General features: G+C 40.2%; 5 protein-coding genes across 8 annotated transcripts; 3 read left to right on the forward strand and 2 right to left on the reverse strand.

The window, feature by feature from the left end:
* The first annotated feature begins 85 nt into the window (after positions 1 to 85).
* Positions 86 to 7,236, forward strand: LOC121771875 (ABC transporter B family member 19-like). The gene is made up of 9 exons (XM_042168764.1): positions 86 to 1,078; positions 1,178 to 1,526; positions 1,753 to 1,807; positions 1,900 to 2,075; positions 2,150 to 2,314; positions 2,392 to 2,687; positions 2,801 to 3,117; positions 3,330 to 5,431; positions 5,562 to 7,236. The coding sequence occupies exons 1-9, from the start codon at positions 519 to 521 to the stop codon at positions 5,907 to 5,909; spliced, it is 4,368 nt and encodes a 1,455-aa protein (XP_042024698.1). The 5' UTR covers positions 86 to 518; the 3' UTR covers positions 5,910 to 7,236.
* Positions 7,237 to 7,359: 123 nt separating this feature from the next.
* Positions 7,360 to 10,365, reverse strand: LOC121771682. Its single transcript, XM_042168526.1, has 4 exons — positions 10,045 to 10,365; positions 8,979 to 9,623; positions 8,197 to 8,541; positions 7,360 to 8,039 (listed from the first exon to the last, which is right to left on the reverse strand). Exons 1-4 carry the CDS (start codon positions 10,171 to 10,173, stop codon positions 7,764 to 7,766), a joined length of 1,395 nt encoding a protein of 464 aa, XP_042024460.1. The 5' UTR covers positions 10,174 to 10,365; the 3' UTR covers positions 7,360 to 7,763.
* A 461-nt stretch (positions 10,366 to 10,826) lies between these two features.
* LOC121770637 (25.3 kDa vesicle transport protein-like) lies at positions 10,827 to 13,773 on the forward strand. Of its 4 annotated transcripts, none has more exons than XM_042167392.1 (7): positions 10,827 to 11,060; positions 11,250 to 11,349; positions 11,721 to 11,929; positions 12,306 to 12,466; positions 12,558 to 12,704; positions 12,915 to 12,991; positions 13,411 to 13,773. In XM_042167392.1, the coding sequence occupies exons 3-7, from the start codon at positions 11,742 to 11,744 to the stop codon at positions 13,492 to 13,494; spliced, it is 657 nt and encodes a 218-aa protein (XP_042023326.1). In that variant the 5' UTR covers positions 10,827 to 11,060; positions 11,250 to 11,349; positions 11,721 to 11,741; the 3' UTR covers positions 13,495 to 13,773. The 4 variants fall into 4 exon arrangements, with proteins under 4 accessions (XP_042023326.1, XP_042023328.1, XP_042023325.1 ...); XM_042167394.1 differs by lacking the exon at positions 11,250 to 11,349 and adding an exon at positions 11,517 to 11,593; XM_042167391.1 differs by lacking the exon at positions 11,250 to 11,349 and having other exon boundaries at positions 10,829 to 11,060.
* A 208-nt stretch (positions 13,774 to 13,981) lies between these two features.
* Positions 13,982 to 15,993, reverse strand: LOC121770638 (3-oxoacyl-[acyl-carrier-protein] synthase II, chloroplastic-like). Its single transcript, XM_042167395.1, has 8 exons — positions 15,632 to 15,993; positions 15,140 to 15,327; positions 14,791 to 14,865; positions 14,635 to 14,725; positions 14,383 to 14,537; positions 14,237 to 14,285; positions 14,094 to 14,153; positions 13,982 to 14,010 (listed from the first exon to the last, which is right to left on the reverse strand). Exons 2-7 carry the CDS (start codon positions 15,257 to 15,259, stop codon positions 14,113 to 14,115), a joined length of 531 nt encoding a protein of 176 aa, XP_042023329.1. The 5' UTR covers positions 15,260 to 15,327; positions 15,632 to 15,993; the 3' UTR covers positions 13,982 to 14,010; positions 14,094 to 14,112.
* Positions 15,994 to 16,922: 929 nt separating this feature from the next.
* LOC121771356 (zinc finger CCCH domain-containing protein 62-like) lies at positions 16,923 to 19,362 on the forward strand. The gene is made up of 9 exons (XM_042168143.1): positions 16,923 to 17,155; positions 17,307 to 17,380; positions 17,487 to 17,601; positions 17,693 to 17,754; positions 17,834 to 17,885; positions 17,982 to 18,093; positions 18,192 to 18,290; positions 18,381 to 18,499; positions 18,621 to 19,362. Exons 1-9 carry the CDS (start codon positions 17,001 to 17,003, stop codon positions 19,186 to 19,188), a joined length of 1,356 nt encoding a protein of 451 aa, XP_042024077.1. The 5' UTR covers positions 16,923 to 17,000; the 3' UTR covers positions 19,189 to 19,362.
* The last annotated feature ends 14 nt before the right edge of the window (positions 19,363 to 19,376 follow it).

The raw sequence follows: 19,376 nt of genomic DNA on the forward strand, positions 1-19,376 counted from the left end.
ATACGTCTATTTTTCACTAACAATGTCATATATGAGATCCAATTCAATAATATTTTTTACTTTTTGCTTTTTTTAATATCGAGATCGTCTCAAGAAGACCCCTTTGACCAGTATAATACAAACATCCAAAATAGGGAGTACTTTTAAACTACAAAAATTCACAAAAATCGAGCCGGCGTCCATAGTCAAATATCAAGAAAAATACAAAGCCGGCTTGTCAGAACTAATACCAAAATTATCCAATTTACTAATCTCTTAATCGAACACATTGTTACAACAAATAATCGAAGCATCGGTTTCTAACTAAATTAAACAAGAACCTAAATAAAACATTTAGCTAAATCCAATGCATTGCTGCAGGTGTCTCAAAACTGCAGCTACCATCTGAATTCTCCAAGAAAAAAAAGGTGACGATTTCCACAATTTTGCTAAATTTGGAATATACTTGATTCATCAATATATCTTCTTAACTCATCAATCAACCAAAAAAAAGAAAAGCATAGATTCCGTCGAAGATCATGGCCGATCACTCGCTGGAGGCCGAGAATTCCCCGGCCTTCCGCCGCGGGAGGCGGAGGCACACTACCCCGGTGAGGTCCGAGTACGTCTCCACCTCCTCATTCTCGACCTCGAGCTCGTACGTCTTCCCCCACCTAGGTGGGGCCAGGAGGGTGGCCAACCCGACCCCGGCCTCTCCCTTTGCCACGGACGGCGACCGGTCGTGGCAGGGGGAGCTCTCGTGGCAGTTCGAGCCTTCGGGCTGGCATGAGAATCGGGGCCTCGGTGCTGCTGCATTCGGCCCCTGGGCCACGAGTTCTTCTGCTACTCCGCGTAGCAGGATCTTCAGAAGATCGGCTAACGACTACTTTATGTCGCGTACTTATGGTGGGATCTCGAGTCATGACTTCTCGGGATCCGGATATGATCTTATGCCGCGGCCCCAGCTGCAGAGGCTGGAGCTGCAGAGTTACATTGGGCTGGCCCAGGCCGGCCCAATGGTGACAATTAATGAAGGGAGTGGGGGAAGTTTAGTGGATGAGACCGCGAGTCTTGACCAGTTGCCTGGCGATTTGGACCGCTAGATGCGCCTGATCAAAACTTATCGCGATCTCAACCACAAACACGGACACGAACAGGACCAGCGATGGTTCTCTGTTTCCCATGCTTACATGGATAGGAATGATCATGATCATGATTATCATAACGTTGGGAGTGGTGACTTGGAAGGCGGCGGGGGCCACTCCATGCCAGTTGTCGTTGATTATCACGACGAGGATGAGGGCGAGGGTGATGACGACGAGGATGAGGATGAAGAGGATGAGGCTGTGGCGCGGAGATCGGTTGGGCTGTTTGGTTTGTTTAGGTACGCGATGGTGCTCGATTTTGTGTTGATATTGTTTGGAAGTTTGGGAGCTTTCATCAATGGAGGATCTTTGCCTTTTTATTCTTTGCTTTTTGGGAAATTTGTGAACAAGCTTGCCCTTGGAGGATCTGATAAGGATAAGATGATGGAGGAAGTGGACACTGTATGTATCTGTCTTCTTTATCTGTTAACACTCTCTATAAATACGAACATTTCATTCTAATACCTTTGGATTTTATTCCAAAAATTTGAGTTATTGACCAATTAAAAATATACTCATGGAAGGTTCCAAAATGGTAAAATTTCTTTGAAAAAATCAGAGTTGGTTAAGAACTAAAATTTGGGTACAGTTTGCTAATTGTTTTTAATTAGTGTTCATAAATTTTCAGATATGTGTATATATGACTGGACTTGCAGCCATAGTTATGGTGGGAGCTTACTTAGGTAGGTCGTCGCACGAGAGTAAAATTAGTTTTTTTTTTCATACTAACGAACACATTTTCATGTGACTGAAAACGCTCTTTGATCCATGGTAGAGATCGCGTGCTGGAGGCTGGTCGGCGAGAGGTCAGCCCACCGGATCAGAACCGAATATCTGAGAGCCGTCCTACGGCAGAATGTGGCGTTTTTCGACACAGAGATAACCACAAGCGACATAATGCACGGAATCTCTAGCGATGTTGCACAAATTCAAGAAGTCATGTCCGAAAAGGTTCCTTAACTAGTCTCATTCAAATAGTGATGGAATTAATAAGCCAAATAATCGTGTTTGTATTTGTGTTGCAGATGGCGCATTTTGTTCATCACGTTTTTACATTCTTTTGTGGATATGCCGTTGGATTCAAGAGCTCATGGAAGGTGTCTCTAGCCGTTTTTGCAGTGACGCCGTTAACTATGTTTTGTGGCATAGCGTATAAGGCCATCTATGGCGGCTTAACGGCCAAGGAGGAGGTACAATTTTGTAGCTTTTAGAGTTAAATTTTGTTTTTTTGGGATACTTGAATAACTCCTTATTTTATGTGCAAAAGGGTTCGTACAGAAAAGCTGGGAGCATTGCGGAACAGGCAATAAGCTCAATCAGAACTGTTATCTCCTTTGCAGCAGAGGAAATTTTGGCGGGAAAATACGGCGAGCTTCTTGAGGGATCGGTGCCTCTTGGGGCGAAGCTCGGGTTCGCGAAGGGGGCCGGGATGGGGGTGATTTATCTCGTCACGTATGCTACTTGGGCTCTTGCCTTTTGGTATGGCTCCATTTTAGTTGCAAAAGGTGATCTCTCCGGTGGCTCCGCCATTGCTTGCTTTTTCGGTGTCAACGTCGGTGGAAGGTATCGTGCTTTCCCGCCTTTTTTCGATTTAATTTGGTTATTATTTTTTAATCTTGAAATAGATGCAAAATACATAAGGGTTTTTCGAATAATTAATTTTTGATTGATTGCAGAGGCCTAGCATTGGCCTTATCTTACTTCGCGCAGTTCTCGCAAGGAACCGTGGCCGCGAGCAGAGTGTTCGAAGTGATAGAGAGAGTTCCTGAGATCGATCCTTACGGCTCCGAGGGGAGGACGCCGTCGAGCATGCGCGGTAGAATCGAGTTCAGAGGCGTCTCCTTCGCTTATCCGTCGCGCCCCACCGTCCCGATTCTTCAAGCCCTGGATCTCGTCATCCCGCCTTCGAAGACTCTGGCACTCGTCGGAGCGAGTGGTGGTGGGAAATCGACTGTTTTTGCTCTTATAGAAAGGTTCTATGATCCAACACAAGGTGAGTTTTTGATGTACCATTTTGTTCATCAACTAATGAGTCAAATAAAATGTAGTTGTAGTAATTTAAGTGAAAACTGGAAATTTAAACAGAACCAAACTGAATTAACTAATCGAATTTTAATTAAAATAACCAAAAATTTTAACTAGAAGATTGTAGTGTTAAAGATGGTGACATTGTTCACAAGCTAACGAATAAAAAACTAACTGCAGGGTTTATCAACATCGACGGCTACGATTTGAGGACTCTGCAGGTGAAGTGGCTGAGGAATCAGATAGGCATGGTGGGCCAAGAGCCGGTTCTCTTCGCAACCACAATCCTCGAAAATGTGATGATCGGAAAAGAAAACGCAACCAAGAAAGAGGCCTTCGCTGCCTGCGTCGCCGCCAATGCTCACTCCTTCATCTCCGGCCTGCCCCATGGCTACGACACCGAGGTCGGGGACCGCGGGACCCAGCTCTCGGGCGGCCAGAAGCAGCGCATAGCACTGGCGCGCGCCATGATCAAGGACCCGCGGATCCTGCTCCTGGACGAGGCGACGAGCGCGCTGGACGCGGAGTCAGAGGCAGTGGTCCAGAAGGCCATTGACAAGATCTCGGGTGGGAGGACCACCGTGATCATCGCTCACAGGCTGGCCACGGTCAGGAACGCCCACACGATCGTGGTGATCGACCGTGGCACGGCCGTGGAGAGCGGTGATCACGGGCGGCTAATGGAGAAGGGAGGCCCGTATTTTGATCTCGTCAAGCTGGCGTCCCACGGGGTGTCCCAGGGACACCCCGTGGTGCAGCGGGCCGGTGAGGCGAGGAGTGTGGATGTGGCGGAGGCGGAGAGGCTGGCCGGGGGTGGAGATGTGGAGAAATCTATGAATGTGGAGATGGGAAATGAAGAGAGGGAGGATAGTTATAGGTTAGGGGAAGTTTGGAGTTTGCAAAGGCCAGAAGGAGGTGTGTTGATTCTTGGTTTGATTTTAGGTATGTTTGCAGGGGCAATTTTGTCTATTTTTCCATTTATTTTGGGAGAGGCTCTTAGGGTTTACTTTGATGATGTGGATGATTTGAAAGAGGAGATTAATAGGCTATGTTTGGTGTTGGTTGGTTTGGGATTTGGGTGCACCTTGACCATGATTGGGCAGCAGGGGTTCTGTGGCTGGGCAGGGACGAAGCTGACTAGACGCGTCCGGGAGTCGTTGTTCCGGGCGATGCTGAGGCAGGAGCCCGGCTGGTTCGACGCACCCGAGAATTCCGGTGGAATTCTTGTGTCAAAGCTGTCTATTGATTGTGTTAGCTTCAGATCAGTTCTTGGTGATAGGATCTCTGTTTTGTTGATGGGCCTGAGCTCGGCTGGGGTCGGGTTAGGGATCTCGGCCCGTCTGGAGTGGCGACTGGCGCTCATGGCGCTGGCCGTCACTCCCTTGACACTCGGGGCGAGCTATTTGAATCTGATAGTCAACATCGGGCCGAGGTTGGATAACGCAGCCTACGAGAAAGCCAGCACTATTGCCGCGGGGGCCGTGTCAAGTATAAGGACCGTGGCGACATTCGGTACCCAGGAGAGCGTCGTCCGGTCCTTTGACCGGGCCCTGGGTGAGCCAAGGCGGACCTCTGTCAGGCGGTCCCAGATAATGGGGTCCGTCCTGGGGTTCTCCCAGGGTGCGATGTACGGTGCGTACACGCTAATTCTGTATTTCGGCGCGTTTCTTGTGGAAAAGGGGTACACCAACTTTGGGGTTGTGTACAAGATTTTCTTGATTCTTGTGCTCAGCTCGTTCTCGGTCGGGCAGCTGGCCGGGCTGGCGCCTGACACTTCTATGGCCGTGACGGCCATTCCGGCCATTTTTAGGATCCTGCGCCGTAAGCCTTGCATTAGCAGCGAGGGCAGGCGGGGCAGGAGGCTTGAGGGTGCAAAATCAGTGGACCTCGAGCTTAAGAAGGTGACGTTCGCTTACCCGACAAGGCCGAATGTGGCCGTGTTGAACAATTTCAGCCTCAAGATTAGGGCAGGGAAGATGGTGGCGTTGGTGGGAGGGAGTGGATCAGGGAAATCAACGGTTGTGTGGCTAATACAGAGATTTTATGATCCAAAAAGAGGGAGAGTTTTGATGGGAGGTTTTGATTTGAGGGAGTTTGATCTCAACTGGTTGAGAAGGCAGGTGGCTCTGGTCGGCCAAGAGCCGTCGCTCTTTGCCGGGAGCATCCGCGAGAACATCGCGTTCGGGGATCCGAACGCATCATGGTCGGAGATCGAGGAGGCGGCGAAGGAGGCCTACATTCACAAGTTCATATGTAGTCTGCCTCAAGGATATGAAACTGAGGTAACAAAATAAAAATCAAATCTTCTTAGTTAACCCGGCCCGAAGCCCGGTCTAGGCCCAGTGATTTTGACAGCTCTAGAACCTACCTAGACATGAATTTGTGTCTTATGTTGTGTTTTTGTAATTTTAGGTTGGGCAGAGTGGTGTGCAGCTATCGGGCGGGCAGAAGCAGCGGATCGCGATAGCGCGAGCCGTGCTAAAGAAGGCGAGGGTGCTGCTGCTGGACGAGGCTAGCAGCGCACTGGACTTAGAATCGGAGAGGCACATCCAGAATGCGCTAAAGAATGCCTCAAGGCGAGCCACCACCGTCGTGGTGGCCCATCGCCTCTCCACGATCAGGGAGGCTGACTTCATAGCCGTCATATGCGAAGGCTCCGTGGCAGAATATGGCGACCACGAAACCCTGCTGGCTGCCAACCTGGATGGCATCTATGCCAACTTGGTTAGAGCAGAAACAGAAGCCATGGCATTTGCTTGACATGTAAAAAATGTGCATTAGAATGTTGAGAAAAAAATAGAAAAATAGAAAGACAACTTGTTTTTCATTCCATTTTGGCTTACACTAGGTTGATTTATCTAACTGTCTGAAAATTCATTGAGTACATTGCAAATGCCATTATTTAATTTGTGGATTAAAAAATAAAGTCAAGAAAGTTTACCTTTTTTTCCTTCCAACATTCTAAATTAATCAGAATGAGGGAAGAAGATGGAGGGACAGGGCACACGCCGGATTTTCAAAGAAAACATGAGGCGAAAATCGGGCATGTGCCCTGCTTCTCCACCTTCATTCAGCCACATTCTATGTACTGCTGCACATTTGGAATCACCCATGAAGAAATTTTTATAGTCATCAAAGCTAGTATGTCTCAACACAATCTTGACAAATGTAATAATGTAACATGCTACATAACTATAACATATATGCATTTATATACCACACATTTCACCAAGATCACCAGAAAAATATATTTTTGGTTGGGTGGAGTTTGCTTGAAAATGTGAGATCTAATTTATTTTATTTATTCTTTTTTATTTTTGGTAAAGTGGATTATGTCTTCAAAAGAGTGGGTATTGGAGTTTGGCTGCCAAAAAGAGAAGTAAAAATGATGATAGAAAATGAAATTTACCAACAAAAGCTCACAGGCTGGCCACCCACCAACCATTGGCTTCATATTCATCCAACTAATGGAGAACCAAATCAAAAGTGCAAAAAAGTTGTTTAAATTGGCTTATCAAATTAGATCTATATTCACCATTTTAATCAAAGCATAGAGTTGATTGTTTAATGACTAATTGTAAGTGTAGATAAGATATCCCAACCAAGAAGGTGTTGTACATATTCGTACTATTTCAGTCATGAGATCACCAGACACCACTCCATCAAAAGATTTCACAAGTTGGGTCTATGGGCTTGGTAGGATTTTTAAGAATTGGTACAACAATGAGCTTGAACCCCATTAGTAATTTTAAGTTTTAATAATTAATCACTTTTTTTTATTCATAGGTATATATTGAGATTCTTGGTGTCTAATTTTTGCATTTTATGATATTTTGCCTTAGAACCACGCAAAATTTACTTTATTCAATAAATAGCGTTGTTTTCAACGAGCTACATTAAAATAGTCTGGGTTTTAATAAATATTTCATAAAACAAAAACTGTTCATAATTTAAAATGATACTACTCCCGTCCCAGCTAAGATGACACATTTTTTTCGCACTTGTTTTAAAAAAATGATGATAAATAATTAAAATAGAGAAAAAATAAAGTAAGTTGGAGAATATTGTATAAGACACTATCTTCTATATTATTATCTTTTTTATTTTATTTTCTCTCCAGTTTAACTATTTATTACCATTTTTCTAATACACGTGAAAAAAAGGAACGTGTCATCTTAGCTGGGACGGAGGGAGTACTAATTAGTACATCTTAATTTAAGCATGTAAACTGTAAAGGGTAATAGAGCGTACAAGTAAGCAAAAAGCCAAAGGCAAATAACACATTCAAACGAGTCCTAAACAGACTGAAAAATCTCACCCTCTTCTCATCACTCTTTCTCTCACTTGCAATGTCACAGGACAGGCTTCTTCTCAAGAACTGAATAGCAATGTCACTCTAGCAGGCGACTGTGAAGACGTACCCGTTAATCCCAGAAGTACGAGTTGATGTTTTTTGTGGCATCCTGCTTTTAGAGAAGGTGATCAAATCGACAAATACAAATCTCGAATATTTATTCCTTCTCTTTCAGTGCATACGCCCCAGAGTTGTGTAGCCTTAAAGTCACAATGCCAGCCAACTTGTGCGTGAGTGTTTGATCCTTCTGAATGTACACATCAGTACTCTCTGAATGTGAGATTCAAACGACCGGGTTTTAGATGCGTTTCATCCATAAGATATCTCGGAGCAGTGTCCGCTAAAATGTTACTAACTCCATGGAAAATGTGCCTAGATTTGCCACCAAAAATCAACACATCCCCTGATTCCAGTTCAACTTTATCAGCCTTGTCGACATCCTTCTCGTCCCCAAACAGAAATTCAGCTGTGTCCCCAAGAGAGAAAGAAACTACTGGAAGTCCATCCAGTAAACTTTTCGAACTTTCATCTTTGTCCTACTTGTAACAGGAACAAAATCAGTACTTCAAACAAGGGGCAAAATCAGTAGTACTTTAACTATGACCCAGCAGAGTTCGGTAGACAGAATAATTTAAATTCAGTTGAGAAAAATTTCACCATCAGGAATCAGTAGGGAAAAATGAATGCACAAACCTTATGAAGACCAAGCTTGCCCGTCTTTGTGTAAAAATTGATGATGCATATGTTTGGAGTCATTGGAGGAAGAATATTTCTTGCTTTCAGCACCTTATTATGTGACTCTAAATACTGATGGCACTTCTCGATTGCTCCTTTGACCAACAACTGAAACTCATCGGGAATTGGGGGAGGTTTGGTTTGATCACCAGGCCTCAGATCACCATATGCACTTTTCTCAGGATCCCAATTTTTACCAAGGCACATCATCTTCAAGTGTAACTTTTCTCCATCACGAAAACCAGGCTGGTAAAAGCCTCCAGGACCCCTACCAAGATCTCGGCATGACTTGACCATTTTGACCTAAACACAGGTAAAAACCGAGTTATAAAAAGGACTAATGCTTCATATATCCCACATCATAATGTTTTCTAGTAGTCAATAATATATTCCTAAGATGAGTGCATCCATTTTTCTAAATTTATCATTTTCTTATACTTTATTTTGCGTTCTGCAAGCCAGGGACAGAAAGGGCTGGCATGATGAGGTTGAGTGAGCACGCTACACAATAACTTCCCTTCATCTCTATTATGGCCAAGTCATAAAGAATTAAACTAATTGTGTAGGCCCCAAAATTGCATTAAAGGTTTCAACATTCAACCCTATTCAATCTAATGAACTGCATTGACAAAGCAAAGCTACCTTCATCCGATGCTCAATTATATACTAGCAATTCAAAGTATAATACTGAAGTGATATAATGTAAATACTTCAATGATTGGATAAACATGATATGTCACCTGATCATCTAAAGAAAAATAACCCTTCAGAAGAATCATGCCAGGCCTAAAAACCTTTATATTGTCTCCTTGCATTCGGAGTTCTGCTTTCCTCTTGGCTTTATTTATTTTGTGCAGTGGGGTTTTCAGCTTCACACCACTACTCCTCTCCTCACAGATATCAAAAGAAAATCCATCGTGCTGCGAAACAGAGCTACCAAATTTAGTTTCCCCACTAGCTCCCTCAGAAGTTGTCTTCTTCCCACTTTGAACCTCAGGAGAGATTTGACAACCAACTGTCTCAGGAGACGTGGAGATGTAGCGTGATGGACTGCAATTTTTTAAATTCCGATCCCTTGATTTAATACTCATACTGCTCTCACTCAGCTTAGAGTCTGTTGGTGACGAAGGAAAGTTATTGTTGTAACATGGAACAATTGGTTCTGTTTTAGGAACACTTTGCACTCCCTTTAAATACCCATCTTTTGGTGGCAAGTTAAGAGATCCATGAGATTCAGAGCTAGGTTCACTTGGACATGCTGAAGACAACAACACATCACCAAACTTCTTCCTTACATCAGCAACAGATGCTGTTTCTGTATTTCTCACAATCTCGGAAGATCCACTACCGGAAGAAGCTTCATCGAGAAGACCTCCAGCTCCGCCCTGAAATCGCAAAATAGAACATGTGACATGTCTTTAGAAATTCCGAGCATCTCAAAACTGGCACTCTTCACAAGAAAAAAAAAACATAGGTTGGGAAAATAGATTCTTAACTATATCTTATAAAGGTCTGGTATATATAATCTGATCATTATCCACTCTAGTGTGTTAAAACATAGCAAGATCATATATTGTGATCATATTCTTTAACTATTGTAACAAATGAGGCAGTCTTCCCTCCAGCCACACCCCCATTGCCACATAAACACAAAATTCATAGGATGACTCATAATTTGATAAATTTCTGAACTCTAAATTCTAAATGACCTAAATTAATAGTACTAAATACAAAGCAACCATCAATCACAGCATTCGATGGCAACGGAGCCAGCAAAAAAAGATATCAGCAATAAAGACGAATTACCACGCCACGAGCCACCCATTGACCCGTCGGTTGCGCCGATCGCCCTTTGGCGGCATAGTGCTGTCTACCACCACCACCTCCGCCGAGATTTCCTCCGTCGCGGCGGTTGTTGCCTCTGCCACGGTTCATCTTGCGTGAGCTGATACGCGACGGTTAAGGATTACAAAATTAGGTTTTGTCGCTACACAAATTGGTTGGAGAAACGAATGATTTAGGGAAGTAGAACAAAGTGAAGAATAGATTGAATATATAATCACAACTTGGGGAATCTGAATAGGCTTTCGGCAAAGTGGAAAAGCTGAAGAGTCTGTAATGAACAGTTTTTAGTGCCAAATGCTACAAAATACGGAATTTACAGTTTGATCCTTCTAAATATCTTTAGTTACAGTTTGGTCTATATGAGTAATAATTAGTCACTATTTGACTCGACATGAATTTTAAGAAATGTTATAAAAAGTAAAGTGAGTTGAAAAAGTTAGCACGTGGTCCTATTTTTATATATTAGTTTTATAATAAAATGTGAGCGAATGAATTAATGGAATGTAGAGCCTATTACCAAAAATGATAAAAATGAAAGATGATAAATTTTTAGGGACGGGCGAAAAATGAAATACGAGACAAATATTCAGGAATGGATGGAGTATGATCTGATGTAATTTAAAATATTTACTTTTCTGATTTTTTATACTACATTTAATTTTATTTATTTAACTGGGTTTATAGTTATACCCATATTTGAGGAAATTGATTTCGGGAAAAATATCATAACAAAATTAAATGCATATTCCTGAAATTGATAACAGCAAAAAAAAAAAAAGTTAACGCCCTCTCACAATTTTAGTCAAAATTAGGACAACATCTCATTACCCTCAAATTTCTCAGATTGCTATCGCGATATTTCCTTCAGATCGTTCGAATTTTGAGCGGAGGATCTATTTGAGGGGCACAATTTAGTAATTGTAGATCGGGGATTCGTGAAAATTACACCGGAAGGAGCTCACAGACGCATGTCAAAGGTAGCTGATTTAGCTCATTTGTGTTTTTGAATTCGATTTTATATTCTGGTTTTTAGATTTCGTGTTGTTGATTTGTTTCGGGAATTGGCTAAATTCGTTTGTAGATGTTCGGGCTAGTTAGCGGTTTGGGTTGAGCGGGTATTTCATTTGTTTTGTGGTAGTATAATTGTTGTTAAATTGGTAGAACAGTTGATAGGGCTCTGCTCCATTGGAGATCAGGATCGATGATGGTGAAATTAAAGGGAAAATCGGTGATAGCAGGATTGTGTTGCGTTTCCGATGCATCCGGGTGAATATAATTAGATTTTTATGCGATTTTCATGAAATCATGCCTACGCTTCATTTCAGTTGTTCCTTTACATGTAAATGTGTCGAAGAATTTTCTAGTGTTTTCCTGTATTCAACATTGGACATTTTATTGAAGTGCGTGAATTCTATTCATTATTGGTGTATAAGTACAACGATTGGAATCGACGAAAACGAAGTAGATGACTGTAATTCGTGATGTCGTCTTCTTAGAAACAGCTAAAAAGGTAACTCCATTTGTTCTATAGGGAAATTAGTTTCACTCTTTTTACAAGCTGATTTAATTGTTTGTATTGTAGAGAAATGCTAAGATTTAGGTCTTTCTTTTTATTGATAGACATCTTGATCTTGCAGGTGTGAGCTCAGGAAATAAAAATGGTGAAGTTGACTATGATTGCTCGTGTTACTGATGGCCTTCCATTGGCAGAGGGATTGGATGATGGGCGTGATGTGTCCGATGCAGACTTTTATAAACAACAAGTGAAGTCTTTGTTCAAAAATCTATCAAGGGGTCATAATGAGGCGTCAAGGATGTCTGTCGAAACAGGGCCTTATATATTTCAGTATCCTTTGGATGCTTTTAAATAATTATGATTGTTTTGTTGCTTGTTTACATGCATTGTGTTTAAGCTGGTGGCTACTTTTACTATACTGACTCACCAAAATGTTGTATCGGAGATGCATGTGTATGGATTTGCTGACATCTACCTGTCGTCCTTGTGGCTATTTTTAGTAGTGTGCATAACGTCACAATTTTGCTTTCTCGGTTATATGTACCACTGTATTAACTGTTGAGTTATAATAGCTGCACAACATGATTTAGGAATTAGGGGAAGTAAATTAAAACTTAGCAGGCAATGTGATTTTAAAATGTTACTTATTAGTGTTATTGCTTTCTTACTCCTCGCTGTAAAGTTAAACCTTAATGTGGCTGCTTAGTTATATTATTGAAGGGCGTGTATGCTACTTGACAATGTGCGACCGTGCTTATCCTAAGAAGCTTGCCTTTCAATATCTCGAAGATCTCAAGAATGAATTTGAGCGTACATATGGGAATCAGATCGAAACTGCTGCAAGGCCTTATGCTTTTATCAAATTCGGTGAGTCATTTCATTATCTTTCTCTTAATATCATTCTTCTCGTTTCAATTACTTCATGGTTTTAATCGAGAACTTGTCTTGTATTTGCTAGACACATTTATACAGAAGACAAAAAAATTGTACCAGGACACAAGAACTCAACGGAATATTTCAAAGTTGAATGATGAACTCTATGAAGTTCACCAGATAATGACTCGCAATGTACAAGAAGTTCTTGGTGTTGGTGAAAAGTTGGACCGTAAGTGGCTCCTTGTCAACTTAGTATTCAGATCTTAATAACTTACTCCTGACTTAATTTGTATTTAATGAGCATTATGTTTCACTAATATTAACTAGAAGGATACTTGTATCAGGAAGAATATGCTTATTTCCTTGTTTGAATTTTGCAGACTTTTATTTATATTCATGAACCTTGTCTTGTGCGTATCTAATGATCTATATTTTTCAGAGGTCAGCCAGATGTCCAGTCGCTTAACATCAGAATCCCGCATTTATGCAGAGAAGGCAAAAGATTTGAACCGTCAGGTATGACTGATTACAGCTTTCATTTATATGGCCTTGTAAGTGATGCATACTAACAGAGTGTTTATTTCTGGCAAAAATAATTGTAGATAACTCCTTCAAAAATATCACATACAACACTACCCTCTTAAATTTTACTAAAACCCTTTTTACTGTTGAAAATTGCTGAGTTCAGCGCCAACTTTTGAGGTCTTAATGTGAGAAAACCATGCTTGTATGTTCATAGATATAAATAAGAAACATGTGTTTCAATCGGACATGACCGGCAAGGTTTGATCCACCAAACAGACTCCAAACAGCGGCATGAAGGATCGCGCATGCAAAACTCATAAGTTGTTTATAGAAAGATGAATCTGTTGAGTGTTGTTATTGAACTATCATACTCTATTAACGTGTTTATTCGTCATTGAACTATCATGTAGGCTCTGATTCGGAAATGGGCCCCCGTTGCTGTTGTTCTTGGAGTTGTGTTTCTCGTCTTCTATATCAAGAGCAAGCTTTATTGATCATTCCCCCATTTGCTGTTTGATGAGCTGCTCCGATCTTGCTAACGTGGTATTGCAGCTTCTTGGCTCATTCTATCATTTTATCTTTAGAAACCACTAGAAAAGGGATCTGCTTCCAATTTTTTGGCGGATTTTGGAAACTAAGCATGTCGGAAAATATAGAGATTTCGTACTATGAGACGAATTGATTTCAAGATGTCTGAGAAACATATAGCTTATGCTTGTTATCTTCCTCTGTGTTTACCGTTTTATAGAAAAAACATGAGTATTCTAGTTTTATGCATTGATCTTTGATACCAGCCCGCACCTTACTCGGATGATTTCGAAACCGTGCTTTATCTATCACTCGTATCAGCATTTTAATTATATGCCAATTGCTATATACATAATGATCAGTCTCTGTAGTAAGGGGCCAAATAAAATCGCCGAGCTATTTCCCCCAAATCCGAATGAGTTAGAGAGTGCTACTTTAACGTCGAGGCTTTCCTTCTCGTGGCCAACGAGAACGCTTGAATCCTGAAACGTATTGAATGACATCATAAATGTACACGTGATAGAAAAACCGAATAGGAAAATGAGTGCGAACACGAAAATAGTACCAGGCCTTGGTTTGGATGTTCAGGGTTGATATTTGGATGGATCCATCCTGTCTCTATAGTCTACACCATGACATCAAAATCAAATCTTCTAGCATGAAGATTGAAATTGACTTATTACTATTACAACATTTGATCAAGCTTACCTTGATAGTTGCTATAGCTTCGACAGCCCCAGCAGCCCCTAATAGGTGACTGATCATAGATTTTGTTGAGTTCATTATTAGCTGAGGAAAAAATAAATTAAATGTCACAACATAAATCCAAGAGAGAGAGATTCTTAAGTAATAACCTCAGAATTTTGTGCAAACAAATGTGTAATAGATTGATATTCAGCTAAGTCGAATGCAGGTATTGATGCAGCATGAGCATTTATGTAGTTGATATCTTCTCTATCGACTCGTGATTCAGCCAACGCCGTCTCTATACAACGAAAACAACTTTTACCTGAATTTGCAATAAACAAACCCGAGAATCGTTCAATTTGGAACGTAAAGCGTATAAGTAGTAGTTGGAGGCGTTTGTGTAGCTACCGAATACGTACTTCTACTATGAGCCTGTGGGTCCATTGTATAATATGGATCGAATGCGAAGCTTCCCCCTAAAAACTCGGCGTATATAGGCGCGCCTCTTTGCTACAATTGAAAGAAATAGAGAATTCGTGTGCTCGATTATTTGCTTTAGTAAAATCAAAGCTTACTTTTGCATGCTCCAATTCTTCGAGTAGAAGTACGCCTGCCACACTACCTTTCAGATAGGTCGGACCCATCCACCCCTGCTCTTGAGCATTCAGATAGTATGTATTCGCAATGCAATTTATGCACAAAATTTCATCGTTCGATACAATGATGTGCCTAAAATGATCGAATCTATCTTGACCTTTTCGTGGTTTTATGAATTTTATCATAATTTTAATCCGTCTAAAAATCTTAAACCGCGAACCCAACTCACCAACTCCATTGCTACAACGGCTGAGCCCATGTTCGTCGTAGTAAATTTTTATCAGGAAATTTTACAGTGAGAGGAAGAAGTGAAAAAAAATTACTTACTGTGGGAAACTGAGTAGTGTCAAATGACTCTATATGGGTAACTCCACTGATGCCTTGAAGAAGATTGCCATAAAATTCATCCACATTGTGTCCAAGTGGTGATACAACACCCAATCCCATTACGACGACGCGTCTTTTCTTCGATTTTGGTTTCTTCGTCTCTGTAGACGCTACGGCTTTCTCCTCATCTGACATGAAATTTAAAGTTAATGATCCGTCTTAACAACTAAGTTGCACTTCGTCGTCGAGTGATAGTATTAAATTTGTGCATACAACAACTTATGTATATTTTGACTTTCAAAATATGCTTAAAAAATGGTAAATACTCGATTTTGTCTCGCCGTTTTACCGTTTTCATTAAAACATCTCAATCTTAGAATAATTGCAAGGAAAGCCAATGTTTCAATTTTGAGAGATTTTCCTATGATACTAAAACAATGGGACAAAATCGAATAATTACCCAAAATAACAACCTTCTTAGCACTTATTTACCTGAACCACGAGCTCGACTCAGTTGCTTTGGCCTCCGATTCTTGGATCCAAGATCCGCAAATGCACCCACACCAAACAACGCGCGGGAACTGCAATACTCTTTCGCAAGGTTCGATACGACAAAACTCCATCAAAGTGCTGAATCCACCATTTTTGCTACTAAGAGCCACCAAATTCCTCCTTCTCACCTTCTTTTGGCATTGAAAATAACTTGAATTTTTATCTAAATTCCTACCTTCTCTTGATGAACTCAAGCATGTTGCCACTAACCATGTGCAAAGAGGAGAGACAAGAGATGATGCTACCACCATTTTTTCAACTCTGCAAAAATATAGAAAAAATAAATGCTGAAATATATTAAACATAACACATGATTCATCACAAATCTTTCATGTCACATAAAAAGATTGTAGTTCAATTTTTTGTTTAAATTGAGAAAAATAAAATTCACACCTCAACTTGAGCCTGTCTTAATAAAGTGAAACTTATGGTGTGGTTTTCGTTTAGTGAAGTGAAAGACAAGTTTTGAAGTATTTTAATAGTCTTGTGATCCAATAAGAGAAGTAATTTATTCTTAACCAAATTGTTTAGTATTGTTTAGAAAGACATTCAAAGAGCATATTCTTACACATCTTAGGATATGAGAAGCCTTTCTTGTTGTATTCTGATATTCTCCAACTTCCCTTCATTGAAAATGTTGAGGAGATGTAACAAAACCATAAATAAACATAGATATTAAAAATATGTTTTTGAACATTAGCCTGCAAATATTATTCAAAGCTCGTGATAGGATATGAGAGATGTCTCGGATTAAAATTCAAATACCATTAAAATAAAATCATTTTGACTTATCATTTCAAACACCATTTTTGGTCAATTTCATCTACATGTTTAAAATTGTTACTTTAAAATTGGTTTAAAATATTATAAATTTTACATTTTGTTTGTTATTTTTTTACAACAGATCAATCATTATATCTGACTAATTTACGTGTAATTTTTTATCATACTTAGCACCACTAAATCAGCGTGATTTCTACGTGCCTTTTTATCTTGCTTGGCACGAACTTGAAATGGTCATTTAACAGTTACTCACGTAGAATGTAAGAAACATAAAGTTTGTGATATTTTACACCAAATTCATGGAAAATATCAAAATTTGACCTAAATTCATAATTTTAGAGAACAATATCCCACAAAAATAATAAATATTGTTATTACTCCATTATTATTATTATTATGCACTTTAGCCAACGGTTACATTTTTTCGAAAAATGGAAGAACACACGAATCAAAGAAATTAAGCAGTCAATTTAACCCCCCAAAAGCCCTAACTTTTCAATCGGTCTCAAGGTTTCGATCTGAATTAATGGAATTTCCAGAGGAAGAATGCTACACTGAATCGGAATCTGGTTCACAATTTTCCGATGATTCGCAAAACGATCCGAATTTCGACATTGAGGAGACCCGATTGACGCTATCAAATCTCTCGCTAAAGCGAAAATCAAAGATATTGAAGATCAAGTAATCGACTAGCTATTTTTCGACATTTTATTCTATCTCGTATTATTTGGTTATTTGTTTAGCATTATTAGCTTCAACTGTTATATGATGAGTATTAGCTTCTATATTTTTTGTTTGTTTTGAAATTAAGTTTTTTGGTTGTTTACATCAGTCGCGATGAAGAAGGAGATGAGCTTGATGAGAAGGATAAAAAGAGCTATGAAATTATTAAGAAAATGATTGAAGGTTTGGTTTAGTATTCTAGCTCAATTGAGCTATTTCATGACTGTGTGTTTGTGTGTGTAATCATACATTTTCTCAGAATCAATGAGGAGTTATCCAATAATGGCAGGTGGTCAGGTTGAAAAATTGAAGGTGGATGAATGCAAGATTTATTTAAGGAATCATGGATTAAGGCTGAGTGGAAAGAAAGACATACTGATACAGAGGATTAAGGAGCATGTGGAGTAATGTTCTACACATTTTCGAGTCGATTTTTATATTTCTATTTTGTGTTTCTAAACCAGTGTCATTAATCTCTGTGGTTATGTTTCTCAGTATTGTCAATGGTGGTGGGGAGGTTAAGTATCCACAGTCTAGTTTTGTGTTGAATTGCAAAGGTGAGTTGTGTTATTATTTGGCTTCAAGAGGCTGGGTTTTTGATGTTCCATGTTTGATTTGAACTTCGTAATCGTGCAGGTGATGCTTGCAAGGGAGATGTAGTCATCTTTGAACAGAATGTTTATGACGAGTAACTATCCATCTCACTTAGTTTTATCATTTTTTTACCGTAACTGATGAGTTTGAATGGAGATAGTTACCACGGATCCACCTTGATGTTGTTCAGGTTCAGTATTGTGTCTCGTAGTTCCAAAGGTGGTGTTTGCGGAACAAGGATTGTTGCAGGGAGGATTTTGAAGGAGAGCTATGGTGCTGCCAAGCAGCAACACACGTTCACGGTGAACACATCAATTATATTTGATTCTGTCAATGTATTAGTAGCACTTGGCTCTCTGTCTCTATTAGTATAAAACAGCGTTCTTTCTTGTTTGAGCAGATCGAAGTGCTGTGGAGTAAAGGAGAGAAACCACTGCCTCCACTTCATCCTCTGCTCATCAAAGGCAGGAATCTCTATAGGTTGAAAACAATGAGACAGGTGTGTTTTGTGTGTGTGTGTGTGTGTTTGTTTATAATTTTGCATATATCCATCAATCAAGTGTTACAACCAACCCTTATTGCCAATCAGAAATGGGAAGATGAGGGAGAAAGGCAGAGAATTTTGTTAGAAAAGCATGCTAGAGGTGGTGCTGCTCGTTCCAACAGGGAAGCGCGCATACAGCAGAAGGAAAAGCGACAAACAGAGAGGTATGTAAACCTCTCTAGTTAAGTAAACATGTGAACATCATAGATTAGCTTCTATAAGGAATTTTCTCATGCCAAAACATGTGTCCTAGTTAGTGATTATTGCTTCACTTGTATACATCAGGGCTGCAATGAACGATCATCCAAATGGAAAACAAGAATACAAGAGAAGCAAGCCAGACCAACAGATCAACCGCCCTCAACAGCAGCAGCATGAAGCTCACTTTTATGCTGCAACTCAGGAATTGAACATTCCAACTCAGCCAGTAAAGCTGGATGGGAATCCTAATTATAGCCGAAGACAGCCTTTGATGGCTACCAACTGCAACTTTCAAAGAGCCCAAAAGACAGATCTGCATCCCAGTATAGTTCCTATTTTGAAGAGTCCGACTCAAGAAGAACGATATCTGAAGTATCCAATTTACAGAAGTCCTGTAAGAGGGCATCCTCAGATCTTTCCTTCATATCCCAATCACCCAGACTTTCCAGTACAAAGGCATACATTCAAGGAAAATATGGGATACTCACAGCAAAGTTTTGCTTACCATATACAGAATATGAATGCAGTAGGGAGTCTACCAGTTTACCAGCAAGGTTTTGAAAAACAGCAGAAATGTCGTTACTTTGGTCAAGGAAGGTGTCATTTTGGGGATCGATGCAAGTTTTCGCATGAATTAGCTTCAAATAGATGAAAGGTAGAATCCAAGTTCACCTTTTTATCATCTGTGATTTGATTCTATTTTTTTTTGTTGAGTGGAAATTTAGTTTTCCCATTGTGCAAGAACATGATTGGAATACATTTTGAATCCATTTGAGTCAGATATAATGATTTTTCCTTCTTGAATGTACAATGTTCATTTTGTAAATACTGTCTACATTT

The sequence above is a fragment of the Salvia splendens genome, chromosome 16 (genome assembly GCF_004379255.2).
Source record: "Salvia splendens isolate huo1 chromosome 16, SspV2, whole genome shotgun sequence".
In the NCBI taxonomy this organism is placed as follows: Eukaryota; Viridiplantae; Streptophyta; class Magnoliopsida; order Lamiales; family Lamiaceae; genus Salvia; species Salvia splendens.